The sequence below is a fragment of the Colius striatus genome, chromosome 19, assembly GCF_028858725.1.
Source record: "Colius striatus isolate bColStr4 chromosome 19, bColStr4.1.hap1, whole genome shotgun sequence".
NCBI lineage: Eukaryota > Metazoa > Chordata > Aves > Coliiformes > Coliidae > Colius > Colius striatus.
The window spans coordinates 5751149-5772497 of record NC_084777.1 but is presented as its reverse complement, the minus strand read 5'-3'; the positions used below and the strand labels follow the sequence as shown (position 1 = coordinate 5772497).

General features: G+C 57.7%; 2 protein-coding genes across 9 annotated transcripts; one reads left to right on the top strand and one right to left on the bottom strand.

The window, feature by feature from the left end:
* Positions 1 to 6454: 6454 nt before the first annotated feature.
* On the top strand, positions 6455 to 10268 carry NTMT1 (N-terminal Xaa-Pro-Lys N-methyltransferase 1). 8 transcript variants are annotated; one of them, XM_062011897.1, is made up of 5 exons: positions 6455 to 6492; positions 7348 to 7412; positions 8207 to 8385; positions 8989 to 9241; positions 9811 to 10268. In XM_062011897.1, the coding sequence occupies exons 3-5, from the start codon at positions 8224 to 8226 to the stop codon at positions 10065 to 10067; spliced, it is 672 nt and encodes a 223-aa protein (XP_061867881.1). In that variant the 5' UTR covers positions 6455 to 6492; positions 7348 to 7412; positions 8207 to 8223; the 3' UTR covers positions 10068 to 10268. The 8 variants fall into 8 exon arrangements, with proteins under 8 accessions (XP_061867881.1, XP_061867885.1, XP_061867886.1 ...); XM_062011901.1 differs by having other exon boundaries at positions 8204 to 8385; XM_062011902.1 differs by having other exon boundaries at positions 8139 to 8385.
* Positions 10269 to 10962: 694 nt separating this feature from the next.
* On the bottom strand, positions 10963 to 16364 carry ASB6 (ankyrin repeat and SOCS box containing 6). Its single transcript, XM_062011812.1, has 7 exons — positions 16346 to 16364; positions 15540 to 15756; positions 14910 to 15091; positions 14432 to 14538; positions 13657 to 13765; positions 13078 to 13164; positions 10963 to 12884 (listed from the first exon to the last, which is right to left on the bottom strand). The coding sequence occupies exons 2-7, from the start codon at positions 15650 to 15652 to the stop codon at positions 12208 to 12210; spliced, it is 1275 nt and encodes a 424-aa protein (XP_061867796.1). The 5' UTR covers positions 15653 to 15756; positions 16346 to 16364; the 3' UTR covers positions 10963 to 12207.
* Positions 16365 to 21349: the final 4985 nt, after the last annotated feature.

The window sequence follows — 21349 nt, the reverse complement described above, 5'->3', positions numbered from 1 at the left end:
GGGAAAGGAAATCAGCTCCAAATGGGATGTGCAACTGAGCCAGCCCAGCCCTGCAAGACAAAGAAAAGCAGCAAAATAAACAAGTTCAGAAGGTGGAATGAGAGAGGGAGGTTAAACCTGGTGCATGCTGCCATCCCCATCACCCCACTGCTGCTCCCAGGCAGGAGCAGAGGAGCAGGAGCTGAGCCTGTCCCACCAAGGTTGGGCAGACAGGGGTGAATTCTGCTTTAGCAGGATTCCTGCTTCAAAACAGCCCCTTTGGAGATGGGTTTTTCCCCTCCTTTCTGTCTCTAAAGAGGGAGCAGTGGGTGCTGAGGCTGCCACAGCCCAGCCCTGCTGCTGGGCGAGGGCAAAGAGGCTTCAGCTGAGATGAGGAGCTGGGCACTTTATTTTTAGTCTCAGTTTAACAAGTATTAATTAATAAGAGTGGAAATGCTAATGCTGAGATGACACAAACTGCTGTGCCTCAAAAATGAATGTTTGGGACTTGGCTGTGCCAGGATTTACAGCCAGGTGGGTTCAGAGGGGCTAAATCATTGCTCATGGGTTGCTGCAAGGATAAAGCGGGGTGCTGCTGCTCTGCCTGGCATCAGCTGTGCCACAGTGGCATGTGCTGGGGGCTCAGGGCTGGGTCCTCAGCACTACTTCACCATGCCATGCCAGCTCATCCCTCCCTGGCAAAAACTCCCAGGATGTTTGCAAAGTGTGGGTCGTTTTAGTCTCTCCTGATGGAGGCTGAGTGGGTGCAGGGGTCACACCTTGCAGAAGGATTTATCAGCCCAGTGAAGACTAACTTGGGGAAAAGCCCCTCTGTCCTGCCCATCCCCTGCCCACAGCTCCTTGCCCAAGAGCTTGGCTTGGCAAGGGGCTGGGAGGAGGCTTGGGACAATGAAGAGTGAGGCTCTGAAAGCTTTCCAGAGAGGCAGGCATTCAGGCAGGCCAGATCCAGGCCAGGTTTTCCTCCTTCTTTCTCCTTTCAGAATGCAAGCAGGAGGAATCTGCTACTTGCCTCACTGCAGCCACCTCCAGCAAGCTCAAGCCCACCTTGGAGTGACAGAGCAGGGGAGGCTGGGGAGTGTGGCCAGTGCAAGCCTGGCACATGCCATGCATTGGGAGCCTGGCAAACTGCTCAGTGTGCACAGTGCATCCTCCCAGTGTGCACTGCATCCTCCCTGTGCACACACTGCATCCTCTCAGTGTGCACTGCATCCTCCCTGTGCACACACTGCATCCTCCCAGTGTGCACTGCATCCTCCCTGTGCACACACTGCATCCTCCCAGTGTGCACTGCATCCTCCCTGTGCACACACTGCATCCTCTCAGTATGCACTGCATCCTCCCTGTGCACACACTGCATCCTCTCAGTATGCACTGCATCCTCCCTGTGCACACACTGCATCCTCCCTGTACACACAGTGCATCCTCCCAGTGTGCACTGCATCCTCCCAGTGCACACAGCATCCTCCCAGTATGCACAGCATCCTCCCAGTATGTACAGCATCCTCCTTGTGCACACTGCATCCTCCCTGTGCACACTGCATCCTCCTTGTGCACACTGCATCCTCCCCAGAGCACCTACCACAAGCTCCAGCCCATGAGCTGGGACAGACCTGGCACTGCAGAGCCAGGAGGGCTCCCTTTCACCTGAGAGTGCTTCACTGACATTTGTAGAAAGCCAAAAAAGGATGACTTAGCTTTCATAGGATCACAGAATCATTTCAGTTGGAAAAGACCTTTAAGATCACCAAGTCCCAGCCCTCCCCTCACCCTGCCCAGCCCAGCACTACCCCACAGCCCTCAGCACCTCAGCTCCATGGCTTTGGGATCCCTCCAGGGCTGGGCACTCCCCCAGCTCCCTGGGCAGCCTGGCACAGGGGCTGACACCCCTCTCAGGGAAACAGTTCTGCCTCAGCTCCAATGTAAGCTGCAGGCTGGCCCGTGGCAGGGCTGTGGCCGCTGGAGCTGGGGCTGCCTCCCAGCACCTCTCAGGGTCTCGCTGCTCTTCAGCCACTCTGCTCCTATCATCGAATTTTAATTTAGTTAGTTGAGTTCTTTAAACAGTGTGAACTTGCTAAGTGCTCTGCATATTTTATACTCAGGAGTAACATTTATCAAACAGAAAGTACAATTAATCAGAGAGGGGAGCTTTTGTAAGTCGGAGCAGTTTGCATTCTCCTTCTTTCTCCCTGCAGAGCGCTTTCCTCTGTGTCCCCCTCCTCTTCCTCCCTGCAGCTGCACTGTGCACTACACACCCCTGTACACACACATTTAGATGCTCTCTCTCTCTCCCTCACCCCCTTTCCCTCCCCCATAGCACTTACACCATGCATACATATACAATAAACATGCTTTAGAGATGTGTGTGTCTGTGTGCATGGATGTATAGCTACATGCCTACCTCCTGTGCATCCATCCATCTCTGGTGTCTGAATAGATGGCTGTGTAGGTATGATGTGTATGGTCTGCTGTATATGTGGGTGTCTATAGGCATAAATGGTCCATTTACACTGCATATGTATACACACACACACACACACACATACACAATTATCATAGTCAATATTATACACCCAGAGCATTGAACTGATATGTCTCTCTATATATACACTGGAGCTAATGTGTACTATATAGTATAGAGCACACAGCTTATAGTATATCACATAAATTACACTCTACATACACTACATTGGAGATATTTGGGGCTCCTGGAGGGATTTCAGCAGTGAGGATGGCAATGCTTCAGCCTCCTGGCCAGTGCCAGCAGCTGAGGGAGTGAGGTGGGATGGATGGTCACAGCCTCAAGCCACTCTGACTAGCCACCTGAAGTGTCCAACCAGCTCAGGGATGGCAACCAGTGGCTGGTGACAGGGACATGGGAAGCTTTGACAACCCTCCTGGGCACAAATGTGGCCACAGCCTCTCAGCCCCTGTCCCCTCTCTGTGCCAGTTGCTGGGGATGAGGTATGGACCAGGGGTTGCTTTCAGGACAAACAGCAAAGGGACATTGGCCTCTGTCCCCTGGGCATCTGTGTTTAAGGGCAAGATGAACCAAACCCCGTCAGGTTTCAGCCCAGGACACAGGGGTGAAGCCTGCACCAGTACTGGAGAAGGGCTGGCACCAGTGCTGGAAGATGAGAGGTGATGGAGCATGGCTGGTGCAAAGGGACTCGTGTCTCTGCCACCCCCTGAGTGCCTTGGCAGCTCTTGGCAGAGCAGAGAGAAGCCCTGACCTGATTTATTCTGACTTCCCAAGCCTTGGCCATGGCACAGCAGAGGCGGCTGAAGGCACTGGGCAAACAGACAGAGGGGCTGATTGGGTGAGGGTCAAACCCCACTGCCTCAGCAGAGCAAAGGAGGTGGGAGCATCCCACATGGGTCCCAGCAAAGTGCCTCGGGGCTATTCCCTGGGCATCAGAGAGCTTTGGTGCTCTGTTATTTGCCATTAACAGCAGCCAACGGGGCACCAGGCTCCGGGTTAAATGCCACGGAGGGAAGGGCTGTGCTGGCACTGCAGGACCTGCCTTGCAAATCACCTGCAACAACATGTGCTGTCCTGGTCACCTCTTCTCAAAAATGATAGTGCCAAATTAATTAGAATTAATTAATCAGAAAAGGGTAATAAGGGTGATTAAGCACCTGGGGAAAAGGAAAGAAGAAGATATTCCTGAGGAGCGATTGCAGTGCCAGTGATTGCCTGGGCAGGCAGCGAGCGAGCGGGAGCAGGGGATGCCAGTGGGCTGAAGGGGGTCTGGGGGGGGGTGTTTTCTGTCTCATCACACAAGGAATTACCGAGTGACAAGATTGAAACTGGTCAGAGGAAAAAACATTTCCTGGCAGCATCGACCACGGGGAGGCAGCTGAGGAGAGGAGGGGAGCGGGCGGCTCTGCGGCGCGGCTGGAGCCGGGGCTGCTGCTGCTGCTGCTGCTGCCACGAGGCTTTGCAAGGCTCTGCATGGCACAAACTGGCCCCAAGGCTGGACCTGACTCTGGCAGAGAGTGGGACTCAATAGGGTGTCCTCAATGTGGGACTCTCATCCCTAGCCAGGCTCAGGAGCGTGGTGAGCCAAGGGATGCTCAACAGATTTCTTTTGCCTTGCTTAGTTTTCAGCTATCATAGTATGATGAAATGGAAGGGAAGGTGTGCAAATGAGATTGGCACCTGGTTCAAGGCCACCACCACCACAGGTTTTATTGTAGCCTGAGGGGATGAAGCAGAGCCTCAACCCCAAGGGGAGGATCAGAGGATCCAGTCCCCTCCCTGCCACTATGAAGGGCTTTGGTGGTGGTGAAGGGTGGAAGGGGTGGCTGGGGCTTAAGGGAAAGGATCTGCAAGAGCCCCAGTGCAGCACAGGGAGAAGAAGAAGGAAAATAGGGGGTTTTGTTTAGGGGGAAGCAGGGGGCACAGGTACTGCAGGTGGCATGGATGGGATGTGGATGCCCTCAGCCTGCTTGAAACCGTAGGTGACAAGTAGAGAGCTGCAATGGCCACTGGTGGCTTTGGTGAGGGGAAAACTCTTGGGGTTTGGTCACAGATGCCTGGGAAACATTCACCCCCTTACACCTCTCCATGCAGCACCCCACCCTGGGAGCTGCCAGGCACTGCTGCCCTCTGCTCAGTGTCACAAAAAGCCTCATTTCTTTAAAATCTAGATAGTAAGCCGGGGTGCAGGCTGTGCTTTCTGTGCTTAGAGATGCTCTGAGTGCATATCCCCAACCCCACGGCTGCCTGAACGCGTGTTTCCATCAGCTCCCACACGAGGTCACTGCCACCCCCAGCACGCTCCGGTCCTTTCACGGGCACTTGGGGCACTTGTGTCCCCAGAAGCTGTCCCGGGGCGACAGCTACTTGCCCAAACTTGGGGTCTCCACTTTCTGCAGAGTCACTGAGGCTGCATCCTGGTTGTGCCACGGATGGCCATGGGCTGAGAAACTCTGTTTTGGGCTCTTGCTGGGGAAATTAGGACATGAGCAGTTGGGTTGTGCAGTCTCCTTCTCTGGAGACATTCCAGACCCACCTGACGAGTTCCTGTGTGACCCACTCGAGGTGTCCCTGCTCCTGCAGGGGGGGGTTGGACTGGATGAGCTTTCGAGGGCCTTTCCAACCCTTAGATTCTGCGATGCTGTGGTTCTGGGGTGTGTCCTGGCTGGGTGCCGCCGGCTGTCACCGAGCCCCCCGTGCCCGTACAGCGCTACCCCTTCACCTCAAGCCTCCCCAGTGCTTGGGGTGGCCTCCAGTACGTTTTGTACCTGCGGGTTTCGTGCACGCTGGTGTAGGAGGGGAGGTGAGGGAGAGGCCGGCGTCCTGCTGGGGTCAGCCGCGGGTCGGTGCGGGCGGGTGCGGGTCCGTCCGTCCCCCGGCGCTGCGCGGAGCGCGCGGCCACGGTCCCGCGGCGGAACGGCGGCACAACAGCGCCCCCGCGCGGCCGCGGCGGGACACGGCGGGATGGGAACCGCCGAGCGGTGAGAGCTGGGACGGACCTGCCGAGCTCATCCAGCCCCAACCCCTGCTCAAGCAGGTTCCCCTGGCTCAGGGGGCACGGGAACGTGTCCAGGTGGGGTTGGAAACCTCCCGAGAAGGAGCCTCCACACCCTCCCTGGGCAGCCTGGGCCAGGGCTCCCTCACCTCAGCACCAAAGGAGTTTCTCCTTGTGCTCCAGTGGAACTGTTTGTGCTCCAGCTTCTGTCCATTACCCCTTGTCCTGTCCCTGGGCTCTACAGAAAAAAAGTGTCACCCATCCTCTTCACAGCCACCTTTCAAATACTTGTAATACAAGAACTTGCTGAGGTCACCCTGAGCCTTCTCCAGGCCGAGCAGCCCCAGTCCCGCAGCCTTTCCTCACAAGGGAGATGCTCCGGTGCCCTCAGCATCTTGGTGTCCCTGCCCTGGCCTCTCTGCAGCAGTTCCCTCTGGAGCTGGGGAGCCCAGAGCTGGACACAGGCTCCAGATGAGGCCTCAGCAGGGCAGAGCAGAGGGGCAGCAGAACCTCCCTCAACCTGCTGCCCACACTCTCCTTGATGCCCCCAGGCTGCCATTGGCTTCTTGTCCCCGGGGGCGCGTTGGTGCTCAGGGTTAGCTCACTGTCAGCCAGCACTGCCAGCTCTCTCAGCCCTTCTGCCCTGCTCCCTGAGCCAGGCCCCGCACAAGCGCCCTCAGCCCACAGCGACGGACGGGTTGGAAGGGACGTCGGGAGATCATCTCGCCCAAGCCGCAGTGGATGGCGGCGGGGCGGGGGTGAGCGGCGGGGCCGGGGCAGCCGCAGCGGGGCCGGGACACGCGGGCCCCGCCGCGCCCCTCGGCCCCGGGGCCGCCCCTCGGCCGTCCCGCAGCGGCCAGCCCGCCCCTAGCGCCCCCTAGCGGCCAGCCGCGGGCACCGCCCCGCCCCCTGAGGCGCCCTCGCTCTGACGTCACCGCCGCGCCGCCGTCTGATTGGTGGCCGCGGCCGCCCGTCACGGCGGGGGCGGGGCGTGGGCACAGCGCGGCCGGCGCCGGAGGTAACCGGGGAGCGCGGAGCCGGGGTCGCGGCGCAGCGGCGCCGGGCGGGCCCCGCAGCCGCAGGGGCGGGAGAAGCGCCGCGAAGGAGCCGGGACAGCTGCCGGCGGGCGGGACTGCAGCCCGGCGGCCCGCGGGGCTCCCCGGCAAGGCCCCGGCCCCGCTGGGGGGTACCGGGAAACGGCTCGGTTAGGCCTCAACCGCGGGCCGCCCCCTCGCAGCCCATGGGCAGGGCTGGGGAGATCCCCCCCGGCCCCGGGGATGGGACCCCACCGCTCCCCCCGTCCTGCAAACGGCCGCAGGGGTCAGGGAACGGGTCCCGCTCCGGGCTGACACGCCACACGCTCCCCCGCCCTGCACCCCGAAAGCCGGGAGGGCTGCTGGGCCCTTCTCGCCGCGGCTGCGGGTACCTGCGCTCAGGGCAGCTGCGGGGCTGCCGCGTTCCGGGATCTCTCGGAGCTGCACGGAGATGCCGATGCCAGGGTCCGTGCTGGTGGGTAGAGGGGTCCCTGCTGGGTGCTCTCGACCTGTGCCAGCGGCTTGTGACACCCTGAAAAACATCACCAGGGCGAACCCAGGGCCAGGGATGGGGTGACAGCTGGGAGGGTGAATCGGGGTCACTACCCATGAGATCAGACAGCAGAGCTGCCTGAAGCAGAGGCAAAACCCTCCACGCACTGACTGCCCAACGTGGCTCAGCCTCTTGCCCCCTCTGAGCTATGGGGCATCAGCTCCCACCCCCCAGCCACCCCAGAAGGGTACCTGTGAGGTTGGGATGCCTCTTACCTCCATCTCCCTGCAGGACTAAAGGGATAATTTAGGACCAAAACCCAAACCCCTATCTTTTCTTTCCCTAGGTCACAGCACAGACCAGCTCCCCGCCTCCTCGAGCCAAACTGGATTCCAACCAGTGACCTGTGAGGTGAGATACTGTATTCCCATTGTTCCATCCCTGGGTTGTCCAAGATCTCACAGGGCCATCCCCCCTGCCTCAGCTGCCAGGGAAAAGATTTTGTGTATAATGGGATATTTGCCAGCACATTCAAGCCACAAACACTACATCTTTATTTGTAAAGGTGTTTGAAGTCCTTGAATTTACCCTTTGGCCACCTTAAATCTAGTTTCTGATCCCCAGTGCAGTTAATCAAACCCAGTTTGAATTATGAGATGTCTAGGGGGGTGGGATTTATAGCTTGTATGGCTGATTATACCTTGACTTCATTATATTGCAAATATCTAACTTTTGGTCACAGCTGAGATTTACAATCCTCAGGTAGGTGCTGAGGATAACTTTGAGCAACTCCAGCTGTAATTAGAGGTGACTGATGGGGGCTGTCACCACAGATAAACATGTAATCTGTAAAGCAGGGAAAAGCAGCAGAAAAGGGGAAAAGGCTGGGTCAGCCTTAAAAAGAACAGTATTATTGGTTGTGTTGTTGAGCAGGGCCCTGGGAGGCCTGGAGTGGCTGAGGCATCCCTGCCTGGCAAGGGGTGGTGGCTTTGTTGGGTCGCCAGAAAACACCAGGATTTTAGCTCTTGGTTCCTTCTTGCTCTCAGCTGAAGGTTCTTAAGGTTTGAACTGGCCTTGGAGAGAGAGGGAAGGGATGATAAATAGAAATTGGGGTACTCACAGAGCTCTCCAGTTCAGGTGGGGGCTTTGTGCTGGCGGCTCTTTTGGACCTGAGCAGTGGTTTCTCCCCTGTCCCGGAGGAGCAGTGAGCCCCTGGGCCAGCATGACGAGCGACGTGGTGGAGAACGAGTTTGAGTTTTACTCCAAGGCAGAAAAGTACTGGAAGGATGTGCCTGCCACAGTGGATGGAATGTTGGGGGGCTATGGCCACATCTCCAGCATCGACATCAACAGCTCCAGGAAGTTCCTGCAGAGGTTTCTGCGGGTAGGTCTGTCCTTCTCCCAGAGCCCTGTTCTCCTCCCAGCATGGAGCTGGGCTCTCCTCTCTGGGTTCATAGAATCATAGAGTGGTGGGGTTGGAAGGGCCCTGCAGAGCTCATCCAGCCCAACCCCCTGCTAAAGCAGGTTCCCCTCGCTCAGGGGGCACAGGAACGTGTCCAGGTGGGGTTGGAAACCTCCTGAGAAGGAGCCTCCACACCCTCCCTGGGCAGCCTGGGCCAGGGCTCCCTCACCTCAGCACCAAAGGACTTTCTCCTGTTCCAGTGGAACTGTTTGTGTTGCAGCTTCTGTCCATTACCCCTTGTCCTGTCCCTGGGCACTACAGAAAAGTGTCCCCCCATCCTCCTGACACCCACCGTTTAGGTACTGATCAGCATTGACGAGATCCCCCCTCAGCCTTCTCCAGGCTGAACAGCCCCAGGTCCCACAACCTTTCCTCATCAGGAAGATGCTCCAGTCCCCTTTCTGTCCCTGGGTTGCTGTGTGGGATCCTCTGTTGAGTGCCTGCTGGGACAGCTTTGCCCTGCAGAGGGGCCCCCAGCCCCGTCTCCCCTGGGGGGAATTCAGCCCCTCACGGTTGTCGTTCCAGGACGGGCCCAACCGGACGGGGACAACGCGTGCCCTGGACTGCGGGGCGGGCATCGGCCGCATCACCAAGCGCCTCCTGCTGCCTCTCTTCAAGACAGTGGACATGGTGGATGTGACAGAGGATTTCCTCACCAAGGCCAAGAGCTACCTGGGAGAGGAGGGCAGGCGGGTGCGTAACTACTTCTGCTGCGGCCTCCAGGACTTCAGCCCTGAGCCAAACTCCTACGATGTCATCTGGATCCAGTGGGTCATCGGTGAGGGTCACAGCCCAGCAGTCTGTACAGCTTCCTACACACACACACGCTGGGGAGAGCTTTGGGGAAGGGTCTGCATGAAGGATGAGCATCACAGCATGGGTGGGGGGCTGGGTTGGGGACCTGCTGCACTCATCCCTGCCCCATGGAGCGACACTCAGAGGGAACTGGACCATGGGGCATTTTCATAGAGTCACAGAATGGTGGAGCTTGGAAGGGACCTTTAGAGATCATCCAGTCCAACCCCTCTGCCAAAGCAGGTCCAGCTAGATGAGGTCCTACAGGAACACATCCCAAGCCCTCAGAGGCCAGGGGAGAGACAGGGGTTGGGTGGAGCTGACAGCCTGTGGGACACAGGTTGGACACCCCCAGCCTAAAGCTTTTACCTGCAAATGACTCGAATTCAGCTGCCTGGATCAGGAGAGATCCCAACTGCAACCTCCCAGTCACAGACTTCAGTTAGAAAAGACCTTTAAGCTCCCCATGTCCAACCACTAACCGGTCCCCTTCCCTCCTCTCCTCCTGCCCTGCTCACCCTGTGCCCTCCAACCCCTCCCCTCCCCCTCCAGGCCATCTCACCGACAACCACCTCTCGGATTTCCTGAGGCGATGCCGCGCTGGCCTGAGGCCCAACGGCATCGTGGTCATCAAGGACAACATGGCTCAGGAGGGGGTGATCATGGACGATGTGGACAGCAGCGTCTGCCGCGACCTGGACGTGGTGCGGAAGATCATCCGCCGGGCCGGGCTGCACCTCCTGGCTGAGGAACGGCAGGAGAACTTCCCTGATGAGATCTACCACGTCTACACCTTCGCCATGAGATGAGGGCAAGGGGAGGAGGTCTCTCCAGAGGCAGCTGGGAGCACGGGCCAGCACGGTGTGGTTCCTGCGGGGGCTGGGAGGGGCGAGGCCTGTGCCTTGGCTGCGGGGACGGCGGGGAGGGCCTCAGCGCTCCCTCTCTCCGGGGCTTTGTCTTCCAAGTTGCTGCTGTTTGTGACAAGAAGTGTTTGCCAAATACATTTTCCTGCTGTTGCACTTCTGCACCTGGGCTTTGTCAGAGGCAGCGTTGGCTCGGTGCTGCTTTGGAGGGCTCTGAGAGTGAGAGGCTCTGGTCTGCCCTGTGACAGGCACCATGGACACCAGCAGGCTGCAGCCTGGTGTTGCACCTCTGTGAGGGGCTGGGCTCCCTGTTCTCTTTGGGTGTTTGACCCTTTCCAGCTCTTTAACTTGCTGCTGCTCACAACAAGCTGGCCAAGGAAAAATCTCTGCCATTTCCCTGTGGTAGGTTGGGGTTTTGTGGAGGCCTCTCCTTTCAACCCCTGAGCAGGTCTAGATGTAATCCTGGGTACTCCCACCTTACCCTCCTCCTCCAGGAGGTAACCCAAAGCCCTGCAACCCCGGGACAGAGCTGGTGTGTGCTCTGGGTGTTGATGAGGAACCCACTCTGAGCCTGCCTCTGCACCCCCCAGCCTGTTACAGCACCTCCAGCCCTGATGCTGCATCCCTACAGCCCCAACACCCATCTCCTTGGCCACTGCATTTTGTCACTGGCTTGTGCCAACCTAACCCAGCACAACTTGGCCAACACTGACACCGTTGCTTGCCCAGGATAGTGTGAGCCCACACACAGACCCCAAGTGCACCTCATCCCCCCAGCCAGGCTCGCACGACATGCCCCATCCCCACAGAGCCCATCTCTCCCACATAAGAAACAAGCCCCTTGTCCTTATTATAAAAGGCCTCATTTAATTGCTCATTTCCCATTCCAGACACCAACTTCTTTTCAAATACCATGAAGATGCCCAGCTCCAGTTCCATGAGGGTGGGAGAAGGCAGAACTCAGGTGCTGCCAGGAAGGCACTGGGGGCACAGAACCCTTCTGCAGCCAACTTGTCAGTGGATCCCAGATCCACCTGCTCTCAACTTGTACCTCCTCAGAACAGATTCTCCTTCCCTGTTTGTCCCCCATGACCAACAAAAAAGCCAAACCAACAAAAGCATGGGAGGCTCAGCTCTGTGCCCAATCTTGGCACGTCAGGAGGAAGGAAAAGGGGGAGACACAGCTGGTACACAGGGCCCCCACATGCAGCTCCAGAGTGGGCAGGCTGGAAAGGGAAACCCCAAGTGCTGCTGCAATTTCCTGTTCCTGGGAAGGAATCCTTGGAGCAGGTAGCAAGGGAAGTAGTCAAGGAACCAAGGAGGGAGGCACAAGGCACTCATCCTTGCACAGGGAACACACCACGAAGCCAAAACACACCCGTTTGTTGGTTTATTTTGGAGCTCAGCAGCTCTGTGCTGGGAGGATGGGGTACTCCGAGCACAAACTGAGGGTGTTGAGCAGCTAGCCAGCGCTGCCAGCCCTGCTTCCCCTCACCCCCACCCCACTCCTGCTTCCAGAAGCTCTGGAAGTGAGTGAGGAAGGCCTCCACATCCCCAAGGAGATGCCAGACTACCTCCACCACCCACTGGGACAAGAAGCAAGAAACCAGGACAAGGATGCCCATGCTCCTGGCACAGGGAACACCTCCCAGCACCCTGAGGCATCTCACAACTCCACCCCTTGCCTAAGGCTCTGCTTCACCCATCCCAGGCCCAGCAGGGCTGGAAAAAGAGGGGACAGCACTACCTTAAAATCCACATAAACCAGCCCTCTGCCCCAGAACACAGCTCCCTGACCCTCAGGGGCTCTCCCCACCCCCAGGGAGCCACAGGGCTCTGCCACCTCCCCACAACATGCCCCAGAGCAACGAGGCTTCCACACACATTCACATGATCATGCCCAAAAAAGCATATCCCACCCCCCAAAACAAGCCCAGAGCATGGGCAGCACTGACCAAGTTGTGGGCACACGGACAAGCAGAAAAACCTCTTGTTGCAGCAAAACAACTGACCCAGAGCAGAGATTTAGTGGCTGTAGGCACAGGTCGAGCAGGGAGGAGACAGCCAGAGAGGCAAGAGTCAAGGCTCAGAGGTCCTCGTGCCCAGCAGCAGTGTGGTCAATGAGGAGGTACCACTTCAGCCTGTCTGGAAGAGGCAGAGCCTTGATTTTGACATCTACTGGCCAGGGTTTAAGGCGCTGCCGGATAAACACCCTGCAGAGGTGTTTGAGTGGCTGTGGGGAGCGCTCCAGCTGCTTCAGAGAGCAGAACAGAGTCCTGACCTTCTCCCCGTGGTACCTACAGCTGCTGGTGTTGACTTCAAAGTTGCTGGGCAGCTGGATGGCTTGTGAACTGGCCATCATGAGCTCCAGCAGAGTCTGACCTTTCTGCATGAGGTCTGTAGAGAAGCTGTCATCTTCAGAGACGCTGAGGTGGGAGCAGAGGCATTCAAAGACGATGTGGAAGCCTGACCAGCACGAGGGCCCGTGGAGGGAGCAGTTGTAGGCAGCACCTGACTCCAGCAGGAAGCGCAGCAGCGGGAAGTGGCGTTTGAAGCTCTTGAAGCAGAGGTGGGTGAGGGACTCGGGGGCTGGGCACTCGCTGGGGTTGGCCCCGTGGGCCAGCAGCAGTTGTGTGACACGGAAGCAGAAGCGGTTGATGACCTGAGCCTCCTCGGTGCTGCTGCATGCTGTCTCTCCCAGCAGGAAGATAATGTAGGTGAAGACAGTGTCACCATCTTTAGTGGTGGCCCTGACATCTGCACCTGGAGGGAAGGGACAGAGAACATGAGCAGTGTTGCAGACAGCGAATAACTCTGGCACCGCTGGGCTTTACTCTTGCTCAAGTGGGAGCGTAAAGGAGCTGGGAAGGCAGTGCCTGGTGCTGAACAGAGAATCAGCCAGGGGAGAATCATTCCTGGGGATAAGTGCACAGGGAGGGGAGAAGGTTGCCCTCACCTCCTTCCAACAGGAGACGGATGCTCTCGGTGTTGTGGATCTGGACCCCGTCGCTGCTGGCCAGGGCATGCAGCAGTGCTGTCTTCCCTGAAACACAGCAACTGGTCAGTCAGAAGGAAACAGGGTGAGACTACAAAGGGCAGGAAGGAAAACAACCCACCCCACCAGGCAGAGGGCAAACCACGGGGAGATACAGCCCTTCTCAGCAGGCTTCTGCTGTCCCTGTGCAGCACAGCTGCAGGGAAAGAGTCACAAGCCACCCACGCAGGGCTGCTGGTAGCCCCAGAGGGCACAGGTGCCATGGCAAAGTGAGTTTTAAGGCACGTGGGCACCACAGGGCTATGGAGGCCCATCCCATTCCCATGGACTGTGTGGAGCTGGTTTCAGCTCCCTGACACTGCCAGCAAAGCAAAAGAGACAGCATAAAGGAGGTTTTGCAGCCTGCACCCAACTTCCAAACCAGTCTGTGACCAGAAAGCACTTCCAGCAGCCAGATGGAAGGACTTGCAGCCCATGCCCTGCTCCAGCCCACCCATGAGGGAGCACCCAGGCTGGGGGAGCTGGATGTGGCACACGAACCGTTCTTGTCCGCTGCATTGACATCGGCCCCCAGCTGGAGCAGCCGCTGGAGACACGGCAACCGCTCGGGCTCCTCGCTGGCCAGATCCAGGGGACTGCTCTCATGGATCTGCAAAGAGCAAGAGGGAAAAACTAAACCACTAGTAAGTATTAAAGATTGTTTGTGAGTGCCTCCAGAGAGCTGCTGCTGGGACTTCAGCATGAACAACACAGGAACAGGAGTTGTGGCAAGGTAGAGCTCAGTCTCTTCTCCCAAGTAATGAATGATGGGACAAGAGGAAATGGGCTCAAGTTGCCCCAGGGGAGGTTGAGATTGGAGCTGAGGAAGAGCTTTTTCCCTGAGAGGGTTGCCAGCCTCTGTGCCAGGCTGCCCAGGGAGCTGGGGGAGTGCCCAGCCCTGGAGGGATCCCAAAGCTGAGGTGCTGAGGGCCAGGGGTTAGTGCTGGGCTGGGCAGGGTGAGGGGAGGGCTGGGACTTGGTGATCTCAAAGGCCTTTGCCAATCAAAATGATTCTATGAAGAACACATTTGAACCCACCCTCAAACTTCAAAGGGAACAAAATTGCTCAATTCAGAGGTTTGTCTGCTCCAGCCTCCTCCCACCCATCCCTCCCCAGCAGGGGCGGGTTTGCTTGGTCAAAGGCCACCCGAGCTCCTGCTACAGCACTGCAGCAACTATGGACAGAGGAAGCTGCCAAGGGGAAGGGTGTGCAGTGAGGTGGGGAGCAGGGAGGGCTGTCCCCAGCCCCCATCCCTGGGGCTCAGCCTGGCCATACCCGGTCTCTGCGGTTGATGTCGGCGCCGTGCTGCACCAGGAGCTCCACCACCCCCGGCTGGTTGCGCAGCACTGCAATGTGCAGAGGGGTGTAGTAGGTGACTGGGTCTGAGGAGGTAAAACACAGAGTCAGAGGGAGCTAAGAGCTCCCCAGAATGGCCCCAATACCCACCAAGAGTAGAAGTGGCAGCTGGGATGGGCCCTTAGGATGCAGTGATGCCCAAAGCTGCCACAGACACCCCAGGCTCTGCCTTTGCAGTGGCTTCATCTCTAACAAAAGAGCCCTCAAATCTTCAAACTACCCCCAAAGCCCTGGCTATCCATCCTCAGCCTTGGCTTCAGACAATGGCTGTCCCATCCCTGCCATCCCGGTAAGGAGTGGGGCTCTGAGCTGGCAGCACCCCCTCTTTCAGCCCCAGCTATCACTGTCTCTGAGAGCATCTTCCCACCACCCCATTCCCCCTCCCCACCAGCTTTACCTTCAAAGCTGAGGTCAGCTCCAAATTCCAGGAGGATTTCTGCAGCAGGGACAAGCCCCAGCTCAGTGACCTTCAGCAGGGCATAGCTCACACCTTCCTGATAGAATGGGGAGTGGGTCTCCCTCTCCAAGACTCGTCTCACAGCTGAGAGCTGGCTCCTGTCACTGCCCAGACAGGCAGGGCTTGAGACACACAAAACCAAGCAGTCACTCAGCTGCACAGCACACACTTCAGGGTGCACAAGGCTCAAAGTATCACCAGGGAAGAAAGGAAATCTCTGGTCTCCTCTCTGGTGTTGTAACCACGGTGTCTCTGTTGGCTGTGGGGTTACACAGCAGCAGCAGGGGCACCACTTTAGGTTTTATTGCCCACGGGTCATGGTTTAGGTTTTATTGTCCATGAACCCCAGTTTATGTTTTACTGCCAAAGGGCTGTTTCTAGGAAGCACACACAGCCCCCCTGTGTTTGCTCTGCTCCACCCCCACCTTCCTGAAGAAAACCAGCAAGAGCAGGGTCTGTTTGTTCCCACTAGTGCTGTGCTCAGCCCCGTCCCCAAGCTCCAGCCACCCACCCCTAAAATACCTCTTGGGCATTTGACCCAGAGCTCTGCTCACAGCCCCATCTGGTTACCTCTCAAGGGTGCTCTGCTGTCCCGTGTCTGGTATCACCAGCAGCCCCAAGAGCTCATCTACCAGGGGCTGATACTCGAAGATGATCCTGCGGAAGCCGTGCAGGAAAGGCATCGTGCTCTGCTCTGCACACAGACCACCCAGGGGCCTCCAGCATGGCAGTGGTGGCTTCCCCAACGCAGCACTCTGGCTCTGGCAGATCCCGGGGCTTTTCCCCCCTTTTAAAACAAACACGGCTTTCTAGCAGTTTTGCATTTAGAAAACCACCCCCACAGTCTCCACAGAAACCCTGAGTCGTTTCGGTTGGAAAAGACCTCTCAGCTCATCAAATCCAACCCTCCCTCCCTCCTTCCTTAGGCACTTCTAACAGACACCGAAGAGCAGCGCCGGGGTCTCCTCCCAGGCACACCGGAGGCGTGTTCGGGTTATCTCCTGCTCGCAGAGCCCCGAACGGGGTTATCTGGGTGCGGGTTAAAGCAATTCCCATTCAGAGACCTGCCCCAGGCGCGCTGAGGGACGGGCAGTGCCGGGCTGCGAGCGCCCCGATGTCCCTGCGACCTGCAGCCCCCTGCGCAGGGGCACAGCGAGGCCGGAGCCCCGGAGCGCGGGCCCGAGCGGCGCCGGCACCGCACCGCGGGACCCCCGACAGCCCGGAGAGGCGGCACCGGGGCGATCCCGGCGGTGCCTGCAGAGCGCCCGAGCTCCAGGGAGCGGCAAGCGGCGGCGGCGGCGGCGGCGGCGGCGGCCCCGGCCCCGGCCCCGGCCCCGGCCCCGGCCCCGGCCCCGGCCCCGGCCCCGCGCCCTCACCCACCGCGGCCCCGCCGCCGGAAGCGGAAGTTGGCGCGTGGGGGGCGGGATCTCATGAGGAGGAGGCGGGGTTAAGGGGGGCGTGGCCCCCAGCAGGGGGCGGGGTCTCTCTGGGCGGGGCCTCACGGGGCGGGGCCCGGTGGGGGCGGGGCCTGTCCCGGGGGCGGGGTCTGGCTGGGCCGAGGCTGCTGCGCGGCCGCCAGGGGGCAGCAGGAGCCCGGGAGCGGCGCGTCGGGAGCGCGCGGGGGGGCACGGCCCGGGAAAACACACACACACACACACACTCGGTGCAAACACACACACACACACACACACCCCCCCCCGGTGCACAACGGCACCCCGGTGCACTCGCATACACCGTGTGCACACACCTCACACACACACACACACATATACACACTCCCCAGTGCACACACACACACACACACACACACACGGTGCAAACACACACACACACACACACTCCCAGTGCACAACGGCACCCCGGTGCACTCGCATACACCGTGTGCACACACCTCACACACACACACACACACACACACATATACACACTCCCCAGTGCACACACACACACACTCCCAGTGCACAACTGCATCCCACTGCACTTACACAGTGTGCACACACCTCCAACAGACACACACACTGGTGCACACACACCCCAGTGTGTACACACACACACACACACATACTGGTGCACACACACTCCAGTGTGTACACACACACACACACACACACACTCTCCCAGTGCACAACGGCACCCCGGTGCACTCGCATACACCGTGTGCACACACCTCCAACACACACACACACACATATACACACTCCCCAGTGCACACACACACTCCCAGTGCACAATCGCACCCCAGTGCACTTACACAGTGTGCATACACCTCCAACACACATACACACTGGTGCACACACACACACACACAAAACCCTGGTGAACACACACATCAATGCAAACATACACCCCTGGTGCACAGACACGCCTCCTTTCCCCAGTGAACACACACACACACATATCAATGCAGATACACCCCCCCCCCAAGGTGGTATGTTGTGGGTGTGTATGTGTGTGTGGATCTTGGTACCTGCAGCCTCATGGCCCCAAACTTGCCTTCATGGCAGAGCAGGAGGTCCCAAACTCTTTGTGGAGCTGTGGGTGCCAGTGTGCCCCCCTCCCTTTGTAGCCCAGCAGCCCCTGTGGATGGGATTTGGGGTGGGGGGGATCATCATCCCCGTGCTGTTCTGAGTGGGGGTGAAATAACCCCCTCCAAGCACAGTGGGCAAGGACTGGAGGGGAAAAGCAGCAGCAGGAGGAATGGGGAGTGAGGATCTGTCCCTCATGGAGGATGCTTTATGCCTGGATGAATGGCTTCAAACTGGCACAGCCTTGCTGGGGGGATCCCACGTTGGGTGGGCTGAGCAGCTGAGACTCTCACTGTGGATCTGAGTCTTCTCTGTTGTCACTGGGCAAACCCTGGAGCCTTCATGATCCCAGTAAAGCCCAAATCCTCCATGGTCTGGTAGAACCCCACAGTCAGGCTGGCAGCACCAGGCACACACAGCCTCTGTTCCCAGCTGCATGGCACTGGTGGGACCATGCAGGGCCCATCCCTCCCTCAGAGAGCATTTTGGGGGGATCCTCCCCCACATTCCCCAAAGGAGGACACCCCCTCCCCCCCAGTGCATTTCCACCTCTGATTCTGGCCATGTTGGCCCCAGGGATGAGAGAGGACCCTGGGCTGCCCCAAAGGGCTCTGCCAGCTCAGCTGTGCCTCTACAGAGGCTTTGCCCCCACCTCAATACCCCCCTTCCCAGCTGGAAAGGACACTTTAAGGGTGCAGTATGGGGCCAAACCTGGTTCAAAACCAACCCTGGGAAGTGTCAAGCCCAGAGACCCAAGGGCTGAAAGCTTTCCCTTGCCATCAGCACCATGAGGCTGGCAGGGCAACTGGGCACACAGGAGCCCTTCCCTGGAACATCCTTCCCCTTCTCCTCCCATGGCCATGCAACAAGCCACAGCCTCTGGGGAACTGACTCCATGTCCCCATACTTTTTGGGGGTGAAAAATATCCCAGCATGGGGAGCTGCCCCCTTTGCTCCCCATGGCCTTGGCAGGGCAGCCTAGGAAGAATGTGAGTTGGCTATCCATCAGGGAGACAGAGCAACAGCCAGTTGAAGAAAGAGGGGCATTTTAGGAGGAAAGCCAGGGAAATTTGATCATTAAGAAATCCTCCTGGCTGTCTGGGGGAATTTAATTAAATTGCTGGAAAGGGCTGTGAGCACATCTGGATCCAATATGTGCAGCTTTGATTTTTTTTTTCCCCTTTCTTTCTTTCTCTCTGCTTTTTTTTTAGTTCCCTCTTTTCCCATCTCGCTGCTGAAGGGGGGTGGGGGGAGAATAAAAGGGAAATAGCAGAGCCACGGAGTATTGGTTCATCTGGGACTGGGATTCCTGGCAGGGAAAGAAAGAGAAGGAGAGAAAGAAAGAGCAAAAGAAAGAGGCAGAAACAGGGAATAAGAAAGCTGGGAGAGAAGCCTTCAGTGAGGGCCCTGGCTGGAGGGTTTTATAATGCCACCGACCGCAGAGACAAGGAGTCAGGAGGGAACGGAGGGGGGTTGTGAGAGGTTGGGGGGGAGAGGAGGAGGAGAGGAGCTGGCCCAGGGCATGTTGTGCTTTTGGGGTCTGGCAGGGATGGAGAGAGAAAAAGGAGCTGCTGAGTGGATTGAGAAATGCCATTCCTGCTGGGAGTGGAAGGGTTGGGCATGGGGGGGCTCCTCCAGCAAGATCCCTGTGGCCAGCAACACTGTGGGCAGCTCTGCCCTGACCCCAGCCCTTGGCACTCAGTGAGGGGCAGGATGAGGACACTCTGGTCCTCAGCCTCAGGCAAGACACGGGGCTGAGCACAGCTCTGATTTAAGCAGCCCCAGTGCCAGGGAAAGGACCCACCCCCAGCCCCCACCATCTCCCATCCTCCACCCTTTGCTCCTTGCAGTGGGGCAGAGATGCAGCTCCACGGCAAGAAAACCCCTTCCACCCATGGGGATGGGAGCAAGTCAGGCCAGTTTGTCTGCATGGTGACATCTGTAGGGCAAGATGTTGGGAATATTAAGGAAGATGAGCACCTGGGTACTGAAGAGAGCAGCAGCAGCCCAAGGATGCTGCTGCCGAGGGGTGAGGAGGAGGGCTGAGGGCTGAGTGTGTCTGGATCCAGGTCACCATGAGCACAGCATGAGAGAAGTACCAGGAGCCCCTTAGGAGGACACAAAGGGAGATTACCCAAAACCAGCTTCTTTTTTAAAGGGAGGAAGATGAAGAACTTGCAAACAAACACATTCATCCCAAGGGCTGCAAACTGCAAACCTGGCAGGCTCTGGCTGGCCCCTCACCCCCAGGGGCCTGGCATGGGCTGGCACAGCCCTGCCAATTCTCTGCCACTCTGGCTCACCAGCCCAACAGCTCCTGCTCAGCAAATCCAGACTCCTGAGCACACCCCCCATGCTCAGCAAAACCCTGGCACTGGGTGTCAGGCAAACCAAAGCTGCTTGGCTCCATCTCCAAACCACCCATACATTGCCCTGGGCATGACCAAGGCTCACCTTGCCAGCTCCAAAGCCCAGTTTTAATCACTTAAAAGACAAAGGGGTTTTTCTAACCCAAAAGCAAGAGAAGAGCTTGGACAAGAGAGCTCAGAAACACCAAGAGGGCGAGTTTCCAACAACTGGCTCTCTCTTCAGATGCCTCGTGTGGCTGGTGGAGTTAAGCAAAAAAAAATGATGCTGAAAAAAAGCAGCCCCCCCCAAAGCCAAGGCAAATCCTACAGCTCCAAAGGAAATTGCATTAATACAGATTGTTTTATTTAAAAAAAGCAAACCCTGACCTCTACTTCAAAAAAGTCATTAGACATTCTCCTTCTGAAAGGCCGACAGGGGATATTACTGAAAGGCCAGTTAATTTCTCAATGACTTACTGTTCTTGCTCTGCTCATGGAAATGTGTAAAGAGTGGAAGGGTAATTTAAGGCACCCTGCAGAAAGGTGTGTAAATCTTTGCATGTCTAAAGAAACTTTACCAGACCGTTAGGATTTGGGGGGGGGGGGGGAAATGCTTCCCCTCTTTTCTTCTTCTTTTTTTTTTGTACTTTCCTTTGGAACTCTGATCCCCTTTGATCATAAAAAAGGTCATATTTCACCCAAAAAAATATCAGCAATCACAGGGCCTGAGGAAGTGCAAACCCAAGGGGGTTTCACCGACAATTATTCCCTCCGTTTAATTATTTAATGCCATGGGCTGAGGGAAAGCTGTCTCCCCTGGAAAAGCCAGACAGTTCAAGAATAAGGTCTGGCCCCAACCAAGGAGGAGGAAGAGGATTATAAATGGGGCTGGGGTTACTCTGTCCCCCTTCCCATCCTTGTGCCTTCATGGGCCAAGCCCAGCCGCCCTGCAGCCTCCCCCAAAATAATCACAGCAAGATGTTCCCAGCCTCTGGGGCCAAAGGGGAAACGCTGGAGGAGGGACAGAGGGGGCTTTGCTGCCCCAGCCCCTGCTAGCTCCAAACAGCCAAGGTGCATCCCTGTGGGTTGTTGTTTTCCAAGGGGACATCTCTGACTCACAGTTTGGTCTTTGAGTGTTTTCTCCTGCATATAGTGTCATCTTCATCCTGGGAAGGGTCTGTCCCTGCAGTCAGGAGGGAAAAAACCAGGATGAAGTGGGTACTTGAGGCTGAGGAGGGGGCAAAGGGCTGTTCTGGGTCCCCCATGGCCCGGGGATGGTGCTGGTATCTCCCTGCTGAGAGCATAGGGCAGCCAGGAGGGTTGATGACAATCAGTACAATCTCAGTTCTGATGGCATTTAGGTTACACATCGAGTGCACAGCCACAGTACTCAGCATCACCCTGGCACCGCGCAGCGCCGGCGACACATCCAGCTGGGTGCTGAGCAGAGGTAAAACCCCCGAGCTCGGGGAGCAGCCCCCGGGGAAGCAGGAGCAGAAAGCGGTGT